Genomic DNA, 19042 nt, shown 5'->3' on the forward strand with positions numbered 1-19042 from the left:
CATTTGGCTGGGTTGAAAATGTAGATCGGAACGGTCATTTATATAACGATAGTGGTTCTGGTGAATGTGAAGGGAAAGCTGCTGTGTTTGAACTTATGTGACGAAACAGCCGGAATCTCACATTTGTGGAATTTTATTATCTACACGTATTGCTGCCAAATTAATCTTGAAATTGTTTGTTTAAATTACAGCAATCTGGTAAAGTGGGGTGGCAAAGAATTTTTAACAGTAGCAAGGTAGACTTTGAGGAGGAACACCAAGTCATATTTAATTTGATGCAATGTACAAGACAAATTCAACTAGACTGGAAATCATCATCAGTCTACAAACCGACCAACAGCTTGTAAACAACAGGGTGAAACAGGGACGTTTCACATTCACATTTCACAGGAATAAAAACCTTCCAGCAGCCACAAACACAGAATTACCAGAGCCTATTGATTTGATTTTTCTGTGTGTACGGCCCATTCACTGCCTTCTATCCTTTTTCTTTCGTTCTATCCATCTATAGATTGAATTCCATCCACCCCCTCCTCCCGTAAAAAGCCATCTTCATCTATCCTCAACGAATAGGTATCGACTTGGACGTGCTTCATCCAGTGACTTTGGAGAGGGAGACTGAAGATGCACTTTGATTACCAGCTGAGGAGCGGGTAGTTATTGATCGGGAGGTGGTCAGCAGGAATGACTGGGCTCTGTGTATTGACCGGCTTGGTTACCAGCAGGAATCTGGTTACAAATTACTAGTCAGCTCTAATAATTCACTCAAAGAGAAAACATTACAGGTTTTAGATAACGTGAAACAATCAGGTTGCTCTTTGGAAAAATAGCTGCATTTAATTTCAAGAAAACAGCGAGGTGAGGTTTGTACCACAGTGGAATCAATACATCAATAGTTCCCTTTAATCTGCGTTCATTAAAATAAGCAGGTAGAGTCCCATGTTGTCTATTTGAAGATTTATGAAGAGTTGTCCTGTGTCTCCTCGGAGACTGAAGGTTGGGCAGGGAGAACAGCGCTGAGCTTGCGGCCCCAGGTTCTCCTTCGGGCCTCTTTACTCGAGTCGGGGGAGGTCCGAGGCAGCCAGGCGAGACCTGCCCCGTTGCTCTGGGCCGCATTGCTCTGGTTCCTCAAGCTACGGCGTACAGAGCGCTGCCCTCTAGTGGAGACAGATTTAAATACATCTTCAAAATTAAAGTCAGCCTGCCAGGGAGCCAGGTCTAGATTTAACGGTCGCTCCTCTTCCTGTCTGTCAGAGCTCGACCTGCAGTTTTCTTGCAGGTTCTCTGCTTGGTCTCCCGGTTGGTTATCCTCCACTTCATGGCTGGTGTGGTGCTCCTGTACCTGCTCTCCCTGCTCCTGGTCAGCTGCACTGTTCACAGAGCTGCTCCCGCCCTCGGCTTTTCGTTTGGAGAACTCTGCTGGCACACTCGAGTCGTTCAGTTCTTCATCTGAAGGCAGGAGAGCATTAAGACTGGCAGGACACCCTGACTTCCCTTCTGAGTGAGTGCTGGGTATATCGGCAGGAGTCTTGGCTTCAAGCTCTATGTCCTCCTCTCTCTGATAAGGTGCAGTGTGGCACAATGGGGTTTCCCTTGATGCATCAGGGTTGGTAGTGATTGGGTCTTCACAGTGCTCCTCTGTCAGTCCTCCAGGCTCCTCACAGAGTTGCTTGCAGTCAGCGACACTGACCTTCCTTTTCATCGTTCCTCTCCCTCCAGACCTCTGTCCCGCCGGCCTCCTGCCTTTCCTCACACAGCTTTCTTTACTGGGCTTGGGAGATTTGCCGGAGTCTTCTGATGGATTTCCCCAGTCGTCTGTCACAGTGAGCTCACCTGTCGCTTCCATGCTGTGAGCAGTGTCTAGGTTCAAGGGGGTCTCTGGGGTTGGTGCTGTTGGGAGAAATGGTAGATATACTGGGATTAAAAAAGTTTTTTTCCAGCCAACAGAAAAGAAAACAACCTTAGTTAACTACTGCTTCTCAAACTCTAAGACAAGGCTTGTTATTACCTGCTGGTTGTGTGCAGCTTGCAGAGGGAGCCTGCTGTGCATCCAGAGACTGGCTGATGAAAGACAGCCTCTCGGTGATGGGACTCAGGTTGGGGTTCTTGGAGGCGTAGTCCCTGGAGCCGTACAGGGAGCGGTCCACGTCTCTGCTCCAACGACGTGCTGCTGCTGCCGAGCTTCTCTGTGGAAACACAACTTGCTACGTGAGCAGGTCTTTACTCCTTCCAACTGTTATCTACTAATTAGCCGCAAACGTTTGGTTAAACTGATAAACAGAAGCCCACTTAGACTGATACCTAGCCCTGATGGAGGACCTGTATAATCAAAGCAAAGAAAAGAAAAGAAAGGGGGAAACAAAAACTACAAAGCTGTTTAAAGAGGCAAGAGACTGATTGTTGTAATGTGAACCACTGTCAAAATAGCTACAGCTATCCAGACTGCTTTCAAATAACTTGCTCAATGCATCTTCTACATATTATTGGTGTCTCAATGTGCTTAAGTCTGGTGATTCTCTTTCTCTGAGTCAAGAAAAACACTATAACGAGCACTGAATGTATCTTACAACAAAGCATTGTGTGTGCACACCTCCTACACATACAATTCAACTTCTTTTTACCAACTTTCCAGGCTCACTTTCTTCATATTTAAGGACCCATCTCAGAGTTTGAGACACGGAAGAAAAGGTTAATTACTGCTACGACATTAAGCATTTTTAATGGGAAAAATCAGGAGCTACAGAAGCTCTCAGACAATAATTAAAAAGAGAAAGGCTTGAAAATTGGTGCCCAGTTACAGGGAGACAAACTTGCAAAGATAAATAGTCAGGAGGTCTGGAGGCTCTTCCCATAAACACAGTAGTGCTCAAATAATGAAGGGAACACTTAATCATCACAGTACCAAACCAAGTCAATTAAACCTCTTGGACAGTAAACTGTCCATTTAGGAAGTGTAAGCCATTGTGAATCAATTTCACCTGCTTTGGTTCAAATTGAAAGTAACAACAGGTGCAATGGAGAGGGAACAGCAAGACAACCCTAAAAAAGGGATTGGTTGCAAGTAGGGTTGCAAAGGGGTGGAAAGTTTCCGGTAAATTTCCGGAAACTTTCCGGAAACTTTCCACGGGAATATTAAGCTCGGGAATATTGGGAATTTTGAAAAAAATAAAACTATGCAAATTAAACCCTGAGCAATAAAAACATCATTCAAAACTCTATTTTAAAGATGTATGGAATGCAGCACACGCTGCACGTTGAGTTTCAACCCTCCACTGTGCATTCTTCCATCACATGCACAGGTAACTCCCAGCATCCTTCACTCTACAGCAGGGCTATTGAGGCCTGCTGTAGTGTGCAGGACTAGTCAGGTAAGTTTCGATGATATTACTCGGGACAATATATTAGCATGCTGATTGAGGATTGTTCATCTGTTCATCTAGCCTATTTCCATTAATTTATCCATCAATTGTAAAATATTTTTACAGACTATTTCAATTGTTTGGCTAACTATTTATATCTCTGGCATTGCATTAGTGTTTTTTTACAAACTTTTTTCTCATCTTATTCTACAGAACAATGCCACGTGCACTCTCTCATGTGTGGAGACATTTCACCCCATCCAATGTAGAAGGAAAGGCTGTGTACATTTGCAAATACTGTGCAAAGACCTATGTTAAGAATGACACAAAGATGCAGAAGCATATAGTCAAGTGCCCAAAGTTTCCTCAGGGCTCAAATCAGCCTATGACACAACAAAATGTTTATATTTATGTCTGTATATGACAAGGTAAATACAGTTAGTATAAATTACCCACAACATTTCCAGTTTATTCCCGTTTATTCCCCTTAATTCCCGTATATTCCCGTTAATTCCTGTTAATTCCCATGGAAAGTTTCCAACTTTGAATATTCCCGGAATTTTGCAACCCTAGTTGCAAGTCACTTCTACAGACTACTACAGATCATGTCTCTGTCCATATCCTTCCTTTTTGATTTTTCTCTGGCCATTTTTACACCTGATAGCATGAGGCGTTACCTGCAGCCTACTCATGATCCACAGATAAATCTATGCTGAACATCGGAAGAATGTTTGCTGTGTCTCCCAGTGCAGTCTCAATAGCATGGAGGAGATAGCAGGAGACCGGGTTCTACACGAGGAGAGCAGGACAGGGCATCAACCCAGAAGCAGGATCGGTATCTGCTTCTCTATGCGAGGAGCAACACGAGCAGCACTGCCAGAGCCCTACTAAATGACTTCCAGCAGGCTACTGGTTTGCATGTTTCTAACCAAACTGTCAGAAACAGACTGCTTGAGGGTGGACTGAGGGCTTGACATCCTGGGACCTGTGCTCACAGCACCGCACTGTAAAGTTTGATTGGCATTCACCAGAGAACACTAGAATCGGCAGGTTCGCCACTGGCGCCCGCACTCTCACAGATGAGAGCAAGTTTACACTGAGCCAATGTGACAGGGTGAAAGAGTCTGGAGACGCCGTGGTGAACATTATGCTGCTTGTAACGTCATCCAGCATGACCTGTTTGGTGGTGGGTCATTGATGGTCAGGGGAGGCATATATCTTTGGAGGGGTCGCACAGACCTCCATATGCAAGCTAAAGGTAATGTGACTGCAGTTCAGTGTTGGGATGAAATCCTCAGTCCCATTATCAGACCTTACACTGGTGCAGTGGGCCCTGAGGTTCCTCCTGGTGCAGGACAATGCCCGGCCTTATGTGGTCAGAGTGTGTAGACACTTCCTGGATGATGAAGGTATTGACGCCTTTGATTTACCCTCACTGGCCTGAATCCATTGCCACAAAGTGTCCAGGAGGTCTCTGGTGCCCTGAGTGCATACAGGCACGTGGGGACCATACACGCTACTGAGTCACATTACGAGTTGTAGTGATGAAAGGCCTGTGATTTCAACATTTCCATTTGTGATTTTGAATCCAGTCCTCAAGGGGTTAATGATTTAGTTTTCAATTGACCATCTTTACGTTATTTTGTTCTCAATGAATTTCCCAATGTACATCAGTAAAGATTTTCAACACCAATATTTTGTTCATTGAGATCCTGTATGTATGATTCAAGAGGTTCCCCTAATTTTTTGGAGCAGCTGTATGTGAATGCATTTGTTCCTTTGCTGCATTGCTCAGGACCTATGGTCTTGAACACTGTCCTGTGCTACAATGATGAGAGACTATGTGGTCACTTGCCTTCACTAACACAGCAAAACAATACATTGTGGAAGATTAGCAAGAGAGACAGATTTATAATATTTACAAGTTGAAGAGCTGAGAGCTGACTTCAAGTTTCTATTTTTGCCCGAAATTCAAGTCAAGCACTTTAAATGACCCCTGGGGAACATAATAATTTACTTCAGGCATTCTCATGTATTAAATTCAAAAACATTGGAAGGTCAAAGCGACTTTGACCCTTTACCAGCATAAATCAGTTCATCCTTGCCAAATTTGAAAACATTCCCATGATGTGTTTGTGAGATATGACAATTAGGAGAGTGAAACAAGGACGAACAAACAGAAAATAAGATGCCTCCATACATGCTGTAACCACATTAAAATACAGAACACCACAAGATCAACCTTATGCTTTAACATGATTACATGAGTCATAATAAAGCTGTAAAAAAACACTTAATTTATGAGCCATGTCAACAGGCTTTGTTCTATTATCTGTGGGAGAGGAGCAGCTTCTCAACTCTTGGCACAATTTGAATTACTTTAAAGATTTCATAATAGAAATCCTATGATTAATGATCATGTGGTGGTGAGCATGATAAATCTGCAGTGGTGTAGGAGCGAATAAACACACATTCCCTCACACATCTTTTCCTTAACTCAGGCAAAGTAAGCTGTAGACACATTGTGCAGCTCCATGATTGCCTCTCAGACAGAAATGTCTGCAGGTCCCTCAGTGAAGTGTTGTAAAGAGAAATCAAAGAAGCAGACTCTGCCAGCTCACCGTCATCTTCCCAGAGGCCGTCTTGGCAGCAGAGCGTGTCGACCTCTTCACAGGTTCGCTCTCCTCTGGTTGCTGAGGGATGCAGAGTTGGCATGAGGATACGTTATATAAGACAGTGTCGCTGACACACTCTCTCACACACACACATAAAGTGGATATCTTCAGATCTGATTAAGTTCAGATCCAGTAGAATTAAGCAGTCGATTAGATGCAGGAGCATGTTATGACCCCTGAATTATTAAAGCAGACAATCTAGTCTGGTAAATGGAGATTTCTGGAAGTGTGCTCCAGCTGGGAGCAGTTTGTGATAATAGCAGACCTTTCTCTTTCGACTGCCGGAGCGAGCTGGGGCCTCACTTGTAGATTCAAGCTCTGCTTCACCCTGCTAAGACACAAAAGTATTTTATAAAATGAAATGTAACGGTGTGAGGTTTTAGAATGAAAAGTGGCAATTACTTTGGCAATTTTAAGACAGCAACTGTGTTAATGTGAAGCAAAGTATATTTGCTAAAAATATATCAAATATGCTCACAAAGACCTATGAAAGAGAATTAATCCGAAAGAAAAATAAAATGTTAATCTGCGACGATGTCAGACCTTTTTCCTCCGCCGCTTAGATCTGACCGGAACTGGAGTTTCAGGTTTCTTCTTCTCTGGTGATGATGCCGTCTCATCCGGGACGACCACCTGAGAGGTTGAGCTGGGTTTAGTCTCAGACTCTGAAATGACCAAGGATTGATTACATGGATTAGTATGGCAAATGATAACCAACAGAAAATGTAACATGTGTCACATACCTTTGTTGTTAACTATGTTTATCATTTGAGTTTTACGAAACCTGTTTCTACACTTTGCAAAAGGCTTTTTTCTTAAGCTGTTTCTCTGTATTGAGAATAGTGAGCTGTTTGAGGTACACAGAATTTAATTTCTGATACTTATTGTAGCTTGACACTGCTGGGTTTGTCAGGAGAAGAAGAAGGAAGAGAACAGGGGAATGAGGACATGAAGTGATAACAAAAGGAAAAGAAATGCAGTCAGTTCACCTGTCACTATCTGAGACAGAAACTCCTCATGGAAAGCCGAGTTTAAGTTCAGTGGCTGGGTGTCCCACAGATATCCTGAAATTGTAACACATAGGAAGAGCTGTTAAGATAAAAACAGAGTTTCTTTAAGTTCTACTTAAGACAACCAACTGTAATTCTCAAGGGTGAATGTGTAATAATTAACCTGTATCACTTGTCACTGCAGAGTCAATCTCCTCCATTGAAGGGAAAACAACCTGAAATGAGAAAATAAAGAACAGCAATGTTGCTCGGTGATGAAATTAACAGGAAAAGATAGTTAATTTGATCTTGGTTCATCTAAGTCAGGGGTGTCAAACTCATTTTAGTTATGGGGCCACATACTGCCCACTTTGATCTCAAGTGGGCCAGACCAGTAAAATCATAGCTCCGTGCACACCAACACGGACCCCCTGAACCACTTTGCGGACCCCAGTTTGGGAACCGATGGTCAATGGCAGGGGTCACCAACCTTTTTGAAACTGAGAGTTACTTTAAAAAGGTTCTGAGGATACAAACTTCCTGAATAACAAAGTTGCACAGATCACCTTTTAATAATAATAATATATGTGAAGAGACTGTCTGATCACGTCAATGTTGATAATAATAATTATTAACAATGATTTCCACAACAATGATTGTAGGAAACAGATATATTAAAACATGAAACATTTATTTCTGTTAATCTGTTTCAACTTTGCTTAAATTCAACCTTATTGAAGTACTTTTGGTGACATTTATCACTGTATTCCTCCATCGCTCTGTACTTTTTCAAAAATAGAGAAAAAATGAATTAAATTATAATGACTTTGTTACAACGATGATAAAGCTCAACCAAAAATAACACATGCACATGACTGGGGTGTAATGTTTCTAAGCGTCTTCTTAATTTGTCAGGTCTCATCCTGTCAGCTGCCAGAGTTTTCAGACCTAAAGTACACACTGGTCTCTCCTCATGTCCTCCTCCATTCACTGAGAATCCAAGAGCAAGACAGGCTTCATCGTTATGCCTCTGCGCCCCACCAGTTTGAGAATCACTGGCATAGAGTGAGATGGCGGTTTGACCTTTTTTTTTTTATTATTTCAATTTTTAAAAATTATTATTATAATTATTATTTTTAAATTTAGAGCATGCCTTGCATCTGGCGGGCCGAGCTGGACCCCCTGGCACAGCCGTATCCGGCCTTGGCAACGGAAGAACCACATGTAGCCATGTCAGGACTAATACCTATTAAAGCTGAACATGTTTCCTGGATGTTTGTGGCTGTGTGTAACCTGATATTAGATACAGATTCCTATACGTGGTATATAATACATACAAAAAGAATAAATGCAATAGAACTTCTTTTACGATCTAATTTGTCTGTCATAACTGAAAAATAATCAATCTAGTAACCGACAACAATTACTTCCTTTCAGTCTTTTACATGGCTCACAATCGCTGTATTACTTGTGAGAATTTTCAGTGTAAAATATTGCTAAATTCCTGACATATTAGCCGGCTCTAGCTTACGTTACATTGCTTGGAAATACTGCTGTACAAACAGTACTTGCCAGTGGCAGAACAGAGCAACTACTGCAAAATATTTTTTATAGATGTAGTCATTTTTAACCAAGTTACTATTATTTAATGACGCACACAATCAAAACGACCCTGGCAGCCAGTTTACCTCTCCATCCTCCTCACTGTCTTCCACAGATTGCCTTCTGAAGCTGCGAGGCATTACGAGTGTAGGGGAGGCACCAAAGACACCGGGGCTGCAGGAGTCTGACGGAGCTGGTGGTGTCTGCGGTTCACTCTTCTGCGGGGTCTTCAGCAGTGAGCGCAGCTGTAAAGCCCCACCTGGTGTGGGTGCTCGGAGTGGCGTGCCACCCTTCTGTAACGGGGTGCTGGGGGGAAGGTTCTTATCAAAGAACTCAGGAAAGAGCGGACCCCCAAAGTGCACCCTCTTTTTCTTCTTAACGGCAGATGTTCCCGTGGAGTCGTCGTCTCCTGCAGAGAGTAAAACCTTGAATTCACAACTAAATCATTTATTTGTGCTGCCTTTATAAACAATGATAAACTCGAAAGCTCTTGGTGTTTTGTTAATAGTTGGGAAAATACCAGTTATGTAATTTCTTTGGTATCAAAATGGGGAAAGCTGAATTTGCTCATAGAATAGCAGTGCTAGTGAGTTTGACCCCAATAACACATTCCTTTTCATCCTGGCCTAAAATGCCAGGCTTTACCAAAAGAAAAGGCCACTTCCTCTAACATGGCAACAGAGCATAGTGTGAGTTTACCTGTGGGTTTCATCTCCAACAGACCAGGGAGAGAGGGGAAGTGGAAAGGGGAGACAGCCGCCAGTGGTTGGCTGAGGCTTTGGAGTTCAAAGAAACCATCCTGTTGAAAGAGAATAGATGAGATCCTGTGCGACTGTAGTCGGATGGACTTCACAATACAGACTGCTAAGTGAGAACCAGTGTTATTAAAAGATATCTCATATTAGAGAACATTGTACATGGGAATCAGGGTCAACAGAATGTACCCGTTCTGCTTCTTCGTCTTTTCATCTCATGAAGCTCACAGTAGATGTTTCTGTTACTTTCCTTTCTTTGCAATATTTAAAAGCAAGGTTCAGCAGTTTGGGAAATACACTCGTTGACTTTCATGTTGAGGAGTTAGATGAGAAAACTGATCTCACATACACAAACTATATCTGAACCATGTGCAGTGATTTACTTGAGTCAGGACTAATACCTATTAAAGCTGAACATGTTTCCTGGATGTTTGTGGCTGTGTGTAACCTGATATTAGATACAGATTCCTATACGTAGTATATAATACATACAAAAAGAATAAATGCAATAGAACTTCTTTTACGATCTAATTTGTCTGTCATAACTGAAAAAGAATCAATCTAGTAACCGACAGCAATTACTTCCTTTCAGTCTTTTACATCAGTGTAAAAGACTGTCAGGACTCAAGTAAGTCTCAGAAAATTACTGTGACTGGTCGAGATAAGTTCGATCATGTTACTTTCTGAAAAACTGCATAAGATTGTTTTTACTTTTCTGTTTGTGGATGAGTTAAACAAACAATTGAATATGTGAATTAATCAGTTGTATAGGTTTGGATTGAGATAGATAAATTATGAACTGAGATAGTGGTAGTCAATACCATGGCCTAATTCGTACCTTATTCCAACAAATCTTTCTCATATCACCAGTTCATATACCTATTGTGTTTGACTGCAGCAGTCAGTGCGGACCTCAGTGATTAATGAACTGCTTTCAACAGAGCTGCTTCATAGTAAAAGCTCACCAGTGGTGCTGTGGTGAAAAACTTTGTTTGTACGATGAATCAAGTGAAGGAAATGTTCTCTTCACAGAGAAATACAGCTCGGATACAGCCTTAGAAAAGCAAATCAGAAAACTGAGGCTGATGTACTTTGAATATTCAGACCCAATCAACTTTTCACACTTTGTTATGTTATGTTTTTCCCTCCATCTATTCCTTTGTTAAACCCCATAAGTTAAAGCAGATACTGACAAAGCCACAAGTGAAGTGGATATGACACAATTCAAAAGGACCCCAACATGAAATGTCTCATATATTGATTTCTCAGTGTTTGAACATTGGTGAAAATCTTTCAGGTAATATAAGTACACAAGTTAACAAAATATACAAACTTTTTTAGAGATTAAATGAGAGTTGTTTCAAAATATATATTTAATTAAGTTTTAGCATCAAAAGGTAGAGAAGGTATTAAGGTTTAAGTACTGGTTTGGGCAATCTGACTGATACATAAATATATATGGGTTCAGTAAATGATAAATCCTGAAGCATCAGGAGTGAATCACACCCAAGTCACTTCATGGTGGCAATAGAAACATTTCTTCTTGAATCTTACAGAGTTGGGTCGTGCTGTCAATTACACAACAGCTCTGGTTTCAGGTGACTTTTTGAAATTTTGTTTTTAATTTCTATGCAATTTTTCCTATTTGTGTGTGTGTGTGTAAGAGCAAACCTGTTGGATGTTGGTAGTGGAACAGGTCGCTGGTGGTAGGGGAGGGGAAATAAGCTCCGGCTGGACCTCTTTCACAGTCTCACTGGACGTTGAAGTTCCACGTTTCAACCCCGTTTCTTCATCCTCCTGTGGACATGAATAAATTATTTCCACTGTTTTCATTCAGCAGCACTGCACCACAACAAGAACAATTATCACAGGGGCACATGTCCTACAGGGACCATGATTTGAGTGCCTCCGTGGAAAAGAGCTGTGGTGTTTCCACTGTCACCTTATAATAAAAACCTCTGTCTAGACAGCATGTGCATTTGTTTTGGTTAGTGAAAAAAAAAAAACACATGGTAATCCTTCGCAGGTAATCTATCTCGGAGACAGATATTGTAAAAAAAAAAAAAGCTCACTTTCTCCCAGATTGTCTCATTGGCTGTTGTAAGCCATAAAGAGGCAGCAATATTAAATTAAGACCGTTTCATAACCAGTTTAAAACTCCTTGTAGGAGCTTTAAGTTGTCGTTGAGTTTTTAAATTGTACAGAATATCTAAAACCTAATATTACAAAGTAAAAGCTCCACGTTCAAAAAACCAGAGATGCAGAATATTCAAAAATAAATACATAAATCTAATACCCAGTACTTAAATAGATTTAGTGTTTGCTTCTCTTTTAGGATCATTATAGTCGTAGATTCCTGTGTAGCACTGCGATCTACCTTCATAAAGGAGTTACAAATAATCAGAGTACATGGACTGAGCATACCTCCTGCTCCTTCAACTTGAACTCAGGGACAGGAGCGCTGGCCTCTCTTATCTCCACTTCGCAGCTTTCAAGGGGGGCCAGGCACCTCCTCTTCTTGGCTGAGGGCATCATCTGTGGTGGGTGGTTCTCCTTGCCATTTCCATCTGCAAGAGAGAGAAAAATAACCCCATCAAAAAGAAGCATTACATAAACAAACAAAAACAAATGGGAACTGGGGACACCTTTGTTAAATAAATAAATATCACACAGCAAATGTAAATAAAACCTCGATCAAAAGGATGCAGATAAAGTCTCTCTTCAGCAACAAACAGCTCAGAAACTGGTGCAGTTAAGAGGCTGACCAAGCTCAAACGAAACAAGCGCTCTGATATGTTGTCAGACTCGAGCTTAAACCTTGCTATGCATTAATCCACTGATTATTAACAGCGCCTCTAGACATCATGAAGAAGTCCTGCTGGCAAAAATCCTTTTTTGGGAGATGGAACTATTAATCCTGTGGCAATGAGGCGGCCTCACCAGACAGATAATCTCTTGTCTTGATGCATCCTCCAGTGTTGCCGTCCTGTCTTGGCATCTGATCACAGACCTCACTCTCCTCCACATCCATCAGGCTCTGGAAGGAGGACATCTTTTGCTTCACAGTGGACGCCACCCGGGGAAGAAGGGGGCTTTGACTGACAGGCTGAGGGGTGAGACAGCAAAAACAAACATACCTGCTCAGTGATACAGCCTGACATGGACTTCTGAGTGGTATTGCTGAGAGGCAGCACATATATCAGATACTCCTTCAAAACACACAATCTAGAAATAATAATAAAAAACAATTTCCTTTGAGGGAAATATGAGCCAAATTTTTCAGTATCACACTCACCAGCTGCCGACTCGACAATTGCTTTTCTCGGCGGAAGAAATTACAAAAAGTCCACAGAAACGTCTTAAACCACTTCCACAGCATGGTACAAGTCACTGCTGTCCACGAAAGCCTGACTATGTTTCATAGATGAAGAGCTTTGTTATCATTCGGAAAAATACACGACTTAAATTTGAATCCAAACAAGCCATGTGAGCCTGGAGCACTCACCCTTTTTAGTGCCCGCCCCCTGCCATTTATCAGTTCTAAATATGTCATCTTCAACACAAAGTGAATCAGGACAGAAGTCTTATGGACGTTGTCTATTTTAGAGATGAAATGGTGCAAGAATTGTTTATCCCGATAATAGAGAACATAATCATCACGGTTCTCCATATTATCACGTTATTGTTAAAATGTGCTGTAAATGTTCAGAAATTAATGATACATAAACTATAGTAATTTTAAGTTTTATATTGACATGATATATGTTATCAATAAAATGATGATAGTGTGTTTATTATTTATCAAAGGTTGACAACTTCCTACATTAAGTGCTGATGTCGATCCCAAAAGTCGGGACAAAATATCAGCGTTTGTACAACACACGCATTTTTTTTTAGCTTTGACCAGAGATAACGAACACTGCCATGCTACTACAAACAATACTGCTCAACAAACCCAACAACATTTAAAAAAAAGACTCAGATGTTGTCTAACCCTAGTCTAGCTATATCTTAAACAACTACAGATTATGGTTTGGAGCATATTAAGAATAATGAAAGAAGTGGATTTTGGTGCAGAAGTGGTTTAAAAAGTATCAAAAGATGTTTTAATGAGTTGTCTACCCTCTGTTACTTTAGTGTTAATGAATTCAACATGGCAGAAGAAACAAGGGTTTAAAGTGTTACACTTCACACTGTTTGACCTTTCTCTTCACACTGATCTGGTCAAGGCTTGTTTTGTGACACACAAACACGCACAAATAACAACAATTAAGTTATTTTCATCCATAGAAAAAATCCAGTACATATCTACATAATATTTCTGCACTGTGTAAGCAGAGTAAGAAAGTAAAACACATAACATTTCTCCCTCAGACCTTTAAAATGTTATACTGTTTGGCAAGTGTCTTTCTCTGCCCATACATTTTTTTTTAAGAGAACCAACAACCTTAACTCAGGAGCAATAATGAGTCTTTAAACTTAACATAAATAACAGGACATTTATGATAAAGATAATCATTGATATCAACTGATATGAACACATTTGTCTTGAAATAATCCTTGGCCATATCCCCCAGTCCGAAGCTTAGATGGACCCACAGTTTAAAACAGGAATGTTAAGCATTACAATAGACTTTGTTCACGTCGCGGTGCAGTGATATTATATATTAGCATCCCTTTCTCTCAGTGGACATGTTGACCTGTCTCAGTAAGAGAGGTCCGGGTGTTTCCCGAAAAACATTTATGATGGCTCTGCTCTAATCAATAGTCTGATTCATTAATGTCATTGTATCATCTGTGTTTTTATTACCGCGACATGTAGGAACATGGAACAGGTCATTTATGCACCGCTGCAGTCACGGTAACAGGTTACCTTGTTGTGACCATGTATGAGTGAGAAATGGCTTGAAATAACATTCCAGACAGTTTTATAAATCGGTCAACAATTTCAAATATTTTCTGCGATGAGGAAAAAATACATTTGCCAGTGTTTTTCTTAACTACATATTGTATCAATGATGAAATAAAGGCTTGTTTTATGAGGATTATAATGATCAGCTTTTATTGAGGTGTTGATTTATTTAATTAAAAGACTTTTTCAAGGTTGTACTGAGAGTTGTCCCTAATTTTTCAATAAAACCTGAACATTACAATCCTCATGAATGGAGGATTTATTGCAGGCCTCTTGTATTAATTACATCTAGATTTCTCGAATGACTTGATGAGTGACTGTATGTGTCAGCAATCTATTTGAATTAGTGTTCAGTATTTTCTGATCAGGTATCTGACAAATAGGGTCATAACACAGCAGTGCAGTGGAAATTAGACGATGAATAATAGATTGGAAAATTATTGCGATAACAAGCACATTTTGAATTGACAGTGCACAATTGCTAAGAATTTTATTGAAGCTGATGTGAAGGGCTAAATTATGTCTCTGTAGGGCGTTTGTTTTAACAAAGCTAATTTGTCTTGATATATTTTTCTATCAAAACTGCACTGCAGACAGACATGTAACCAGTGCATGTTTCATGGTCAATATTTATTCATTATTATGCTGAATATGATTTAAAGATTTCAATACCTCACTGCCTTTCTATGCATAAAAAAATGTGTGGATCCAGTTGGTTGATCTGATATTTACGCATCTGTTATCACCTTGGGTCTCATTTATAACATTTCTGACACACGGCACTTCTCATGCAAACGTTGGGATCTATAAAACAAATTTGAGGAGAATGTGGCCACTTGTACGCTCACTCTGACCCACGCGTACGAACATTTTGGAGATAGGAAAATGCCGATGCAGACGTGAGGTGGTGAACTGAAGCCAGATTATTGATCCACTTCATCATTAATATTAAATCCTTCAATTGAAAAAGACAGTTACAGAGCCGAGTCATAAGGGTTTTGAATAATTGCCAACACTGTGCGTGTATCAACAAGTTTGACATTAGTTTTCATACTGTGTGTGTGTGACATTTGCTGCAGTGAACATGACTGTCATCAGAACGCACAGGAGATCTCTTACTAAAAATAAAGAAAAACGATTTACTTTCAAACTTCAATTTCCAAATAATATCCCAGAGTGGAGGTAAGAATCCCACTGATGTGTGAAGTAATCAGTTCGATTGCTCTAAATATATATTAATACTGTGGGGACACTTGTGTGAAATGCTGCGTGATGAATGCACTGGCACTGATAGAGAAGTGTGGAGTCGAAGGGTGAGAAGGAAACGAGGGTTCAGCGATCGCAAGGATTTTTCGTCCCATGATAATGATTCAGCTGATATAGATTCTATAGATCTGTGAAGTTGGATCTTTGAGCTGAACTGAGTCCAGCATCACACAGAATAATATTTACCTCTCAATGTAGAGCCTCTTTTAATCATTTAAAAAATATGATTCTCTTAAATTGTATAGATAGGGGACATCACAGCTGTCTGAATGTAACAATCCTGCAGTTTTGGATAATTCAAATATGTTCAGGAGATACAACACTCACTCTCATTCACTGTATTAACAGAAGCAGCAGTGTATGAGTGTGTTTTCTGTATTAATGAGATCACTGCTGTGGCCACTACACAATCTGTCTTTCTTCACATCCACCTCACTAACAAACACCTCGGTGTCAGTGTCGGAGTATGAGACAGATCCCTGTACGCATGTTTCCAGGTGGACTGTGATTTATAGGTAACATTACCTTCAGGTGTGCGTGCTCAGGGTTTTATCAATCTCAACCTTTTTGTGCACATGTACACTTTTAGTATGAATCCTAAGCAGCGTTTTATACATGAGGCCCCTGGTGAGGCTGGAGAGAACTGAGCGTTTTCAGACATGAATTCCAGAGATTGGGTCCAGGCATTTTCCAGGTTTCTGGTCTAAAATCGTCCACAGAATTTTGTATAAGTATGCTGCACAGTCCAGCACAGTTTCATTAATGTTTGAGTATTGATCACACAGAGCTGACATTCTGATATGATTTGACATGGGTGCAAGATCAGTACAACTGACCCCTGAGCTACTACTTGAGCCTCTCACCTCTGGAGTTTTGGAGTTTGTTGGAGTCTTCGATCTCTGTTGTGCCATGAAGCGGATGAGGGAGTTGGTCTCTGGTGAACCACGGACACCGATGCCGGATCGCCGCCTTGACTTAAGTTGTGATAGACGAGACTTATCTAATGCAAGATGGAGAAGAACGAAACTTTAGTAAGACTCACCTAATGTAATATACTGTATATGAGAAATATTGTTCAGCATGGAACAAGGACTGGAACACTTACTTCACATCATATGTGATATGTGTTAATATAAACCATATTGATATTATATATCATTTTATACAATAATATTGTCTTTTGCACACTCTGTCTACATATTCTTACATTCATAGTATATTATATTATATATTGTATAGTCAAATACTTATATTTATACCTCTACTATATATCATATCATATCATACTAAGTCTATATACACATATTTATACATGTGTACATGTTATTATTATTATTATATTTTCTATTATTATTATATATACTGTTGCTGCCATTATTACTATATACTGCTACTAATTACTATCATATATAAATATATATTATGCTATATTATATTCTATATTTACTGTACTATTTTTATATACTGTCTAACAATAACATTACCATCATATCAACAGTACTATTACCATCATCTTGCCACTGCACCTTATCTACCTATTTATCTTTCGGGGATGAATAAAGTAATCTATCTATCTATCTATCTATCTATCTATCTATCTATCTATCTATCTATCTATCTATCTATCTATCTATCTATCTATCTATCTATCTATCTATCTATCTATCTATCTATCTATCTATCTATTAATCTGTTGCTCTCACCTTTGTGGTTCGATGAGGCCGCTGGGGTGAAGCTCTGGACCGAGATGCCAAACCGACGGGGGGTGAGCACGGAGAAGTTTAGTGGGGGCAAGTTGTCTGTTAAAACCAGAGGAGGGGTGTTCCCTTCTGAGGGGGGCAACATCTCGTCCTTCAGGGGTCCCTCAGGGCCGGCAGGGTTCATCTCTGCGCTTTCCATCTGCACAAGTGACATCAGTAGTTACTAAGTTAGGCTGGATCACAACAGACAGGGTTCATACACATTTTGACCAATGGATTTCCATGACTTTTCCAAAAATGCATGAGACAACAGTATGAATAAGGTTTTTGTCTGTTGTAACCCATGGCATGTACTTTTCCATTTGTAGCCAAGCATGGTAAAATCTACACTTCCGTGGCATAGTGCATTATCCTGCCTGCTTCCCCACCGAACTTTTCAATTAGTATGAGAGAGTATGCCTGCTTATATTTTGAGCATATTTCTTTTAAAATCATATGAATTATTTAAAAATCAGCATAAATGAACGACATGAAAATATGAATATAACAAATTTCCATGACTTCTCCAAAACTGTTGGGATTTAAAAAAAATTTTCAAGCACTTTTCCAGGCCTGGAAATAAACATTTAACAATTCCATGACTTTTTCAGGTTTTTCATGACCCCAACAAGCTTTTCAATTAGTATGAGAGAGTATGCCTGCTTATATTTTGAGCATATTTCTTTTAAAATCATATGAATTATTTAAAAATCAGCATAAATGAACGACATGAAAATATGAATATAACAAATTTCCATGACTTCTCCAAAACTGTTGGGATTTAAAAAAAATTTTCAAGCACTTTTCCAGGCCTGGAAATAAACATTTAACAATTCCATGACTTTTTCAGGTTTTTCATGACCCCAACAAGCTTTTCAATTAGTATGAGAGAGTATGCCTGCTTATATTTTGATCGATTTCTTTTTAAAATCATATGAATTATTTAAAAATCAGCATAAATGAACGACATGAAAATATGAATAGAACAAATTTCCATGACTTCTCCAAAACTTTTGGGATTTAATTTTTTTCAAGCACTTTTCCAGGCCTGGAAATAAACATTTAACAATTCCATAACTTTTCCAGGTTTTCCATGACCCTATGAACCCTGTATACTGTATATGAGAAATATAAACTTCCCCTCGTCTTCTCTGGATTCTGAATATACGCACAAGTGGTGAGGTTATGGTCACAGCTCTGACCGTGGTTTAATTAGGACAACTATGATTTAATATGATCCCATTTCATATCTCAATATTACAGACAATAATAATCCTACAGCTTTTCTGGAGGTCTGCTGTGAGGCCAGTGGTGGCTCAGTGAGCACAGCAGCAGAATCAATCCAAAACTTCTCCAAAACTTTTGGGATTTAATTTTTTCCAAGCACTTTTCCAGGCCTGGAAATAAACATTTAACAATTCCATGACTTTTCCAGGTTTTTCATGACCGTATGACCCATAATAGAGGAGCAGTCAGTCACCTGCTTGTCCATTCTTTACTGTTCCAATACGAGTCGTGCCTGTAGCTCACTACAGTTAACGTCTAAATCAGAGGTCTTCAACAGGGGGTCCACAAATTTTAATGTCTTAAAATACACATTAACATGCATCCAACATATTGTGAGGCTGATTTGACCCTCTGCCTGGCAACCTCCATCCATCTAAGATTAGATAAGTTGTGTGCTACCCATCAAGGTCCGACATCTCACTAATGTGGGAGTATGTGTGTCATCCTGTACCTGTCAC

General features: G+C 39.9%; 1 protein-coding gene across 1 annotated transcript; it reads right to left on the reverse strand.

The window, feature by feature from the left end:
- Nucleotides 1-261: 261 nt before the first annotated feature.
- On the reverse strand, nucleotides 262-12771 carry cdca2 (cell division cycle associated 2). Its single transcript, XM_061071793.1, has 13 exons — nucleotides 12676-12771; nucleotides 12321-12486; nucleotides 11805-11947; nucleotides 11052-11177; nucleotides 9325-9424; nucleotides 8712-9034; nucleotides 7208-7259; nucleotides 7024-7098; nucleotides 6578-6699; nucleotides 6300-6362; nucleotides 5981-6052; nucleotides 2009-2186; nucleotides 262-1890 (listed from the first exon to the last, which is right to left on the reverse strand). The coding sequence occupies exons 1-13, from the start codon at nucleotides 12757-12759 to the stop codon at nucleotides 959-961; spliced, it is 2436 nt and encodes an 811-aa protein (XP_060927776.1). The 5' UTR covers nucleotides 12760-12771; the 3' UTR covers nucleotides 262-958.
- Between the last annotated feature and the right edge of the window lie 6271 nt (nucleotides 12772-19042).

The sequence above is a fragment of the Limanda limanda genome, chromosome 5 (genome assembly GCF_963576545.1).
Source record: "Limanda limanda chromosome 5, fLimLim1.1, whole genome shotgun sequence".
Lineage (NCBI taxonomy): Eukaryota > Metazoa > Chordata > Actinopteri > Pleuronectiformes > Pleuronectidae > Limanda > Limanda limanda.

What these genes read in the sequence shown, in the direction of transcription:
- cdca2 (XM_061071793.1), bottom strand. Translation starts at nt 12,759, where the DNA reads ATGCTGTGGAAGTGGTTTAAGACGTTTCTGTGGACTTTTTGTAATTTC. An exon ending in CCGGCAGTCGAAAGAGAAAG is followed by an intron (nt 6,053 to 6,299) that starts GTCTGCTATTAT and finishes TGCATCCCTCAG; the next exon opens with CAACCAGAGGAGAGCGAACC. An exon ending in CGGCCTCTGGGAAGATGACG is followed by an intron (nt 2,187 to 5,980) that starts GTGAGCTGGCAG and finishes GTGTTTCCACAG; the next exon opens with AGAAGCTCGGCAGCAGCAGC.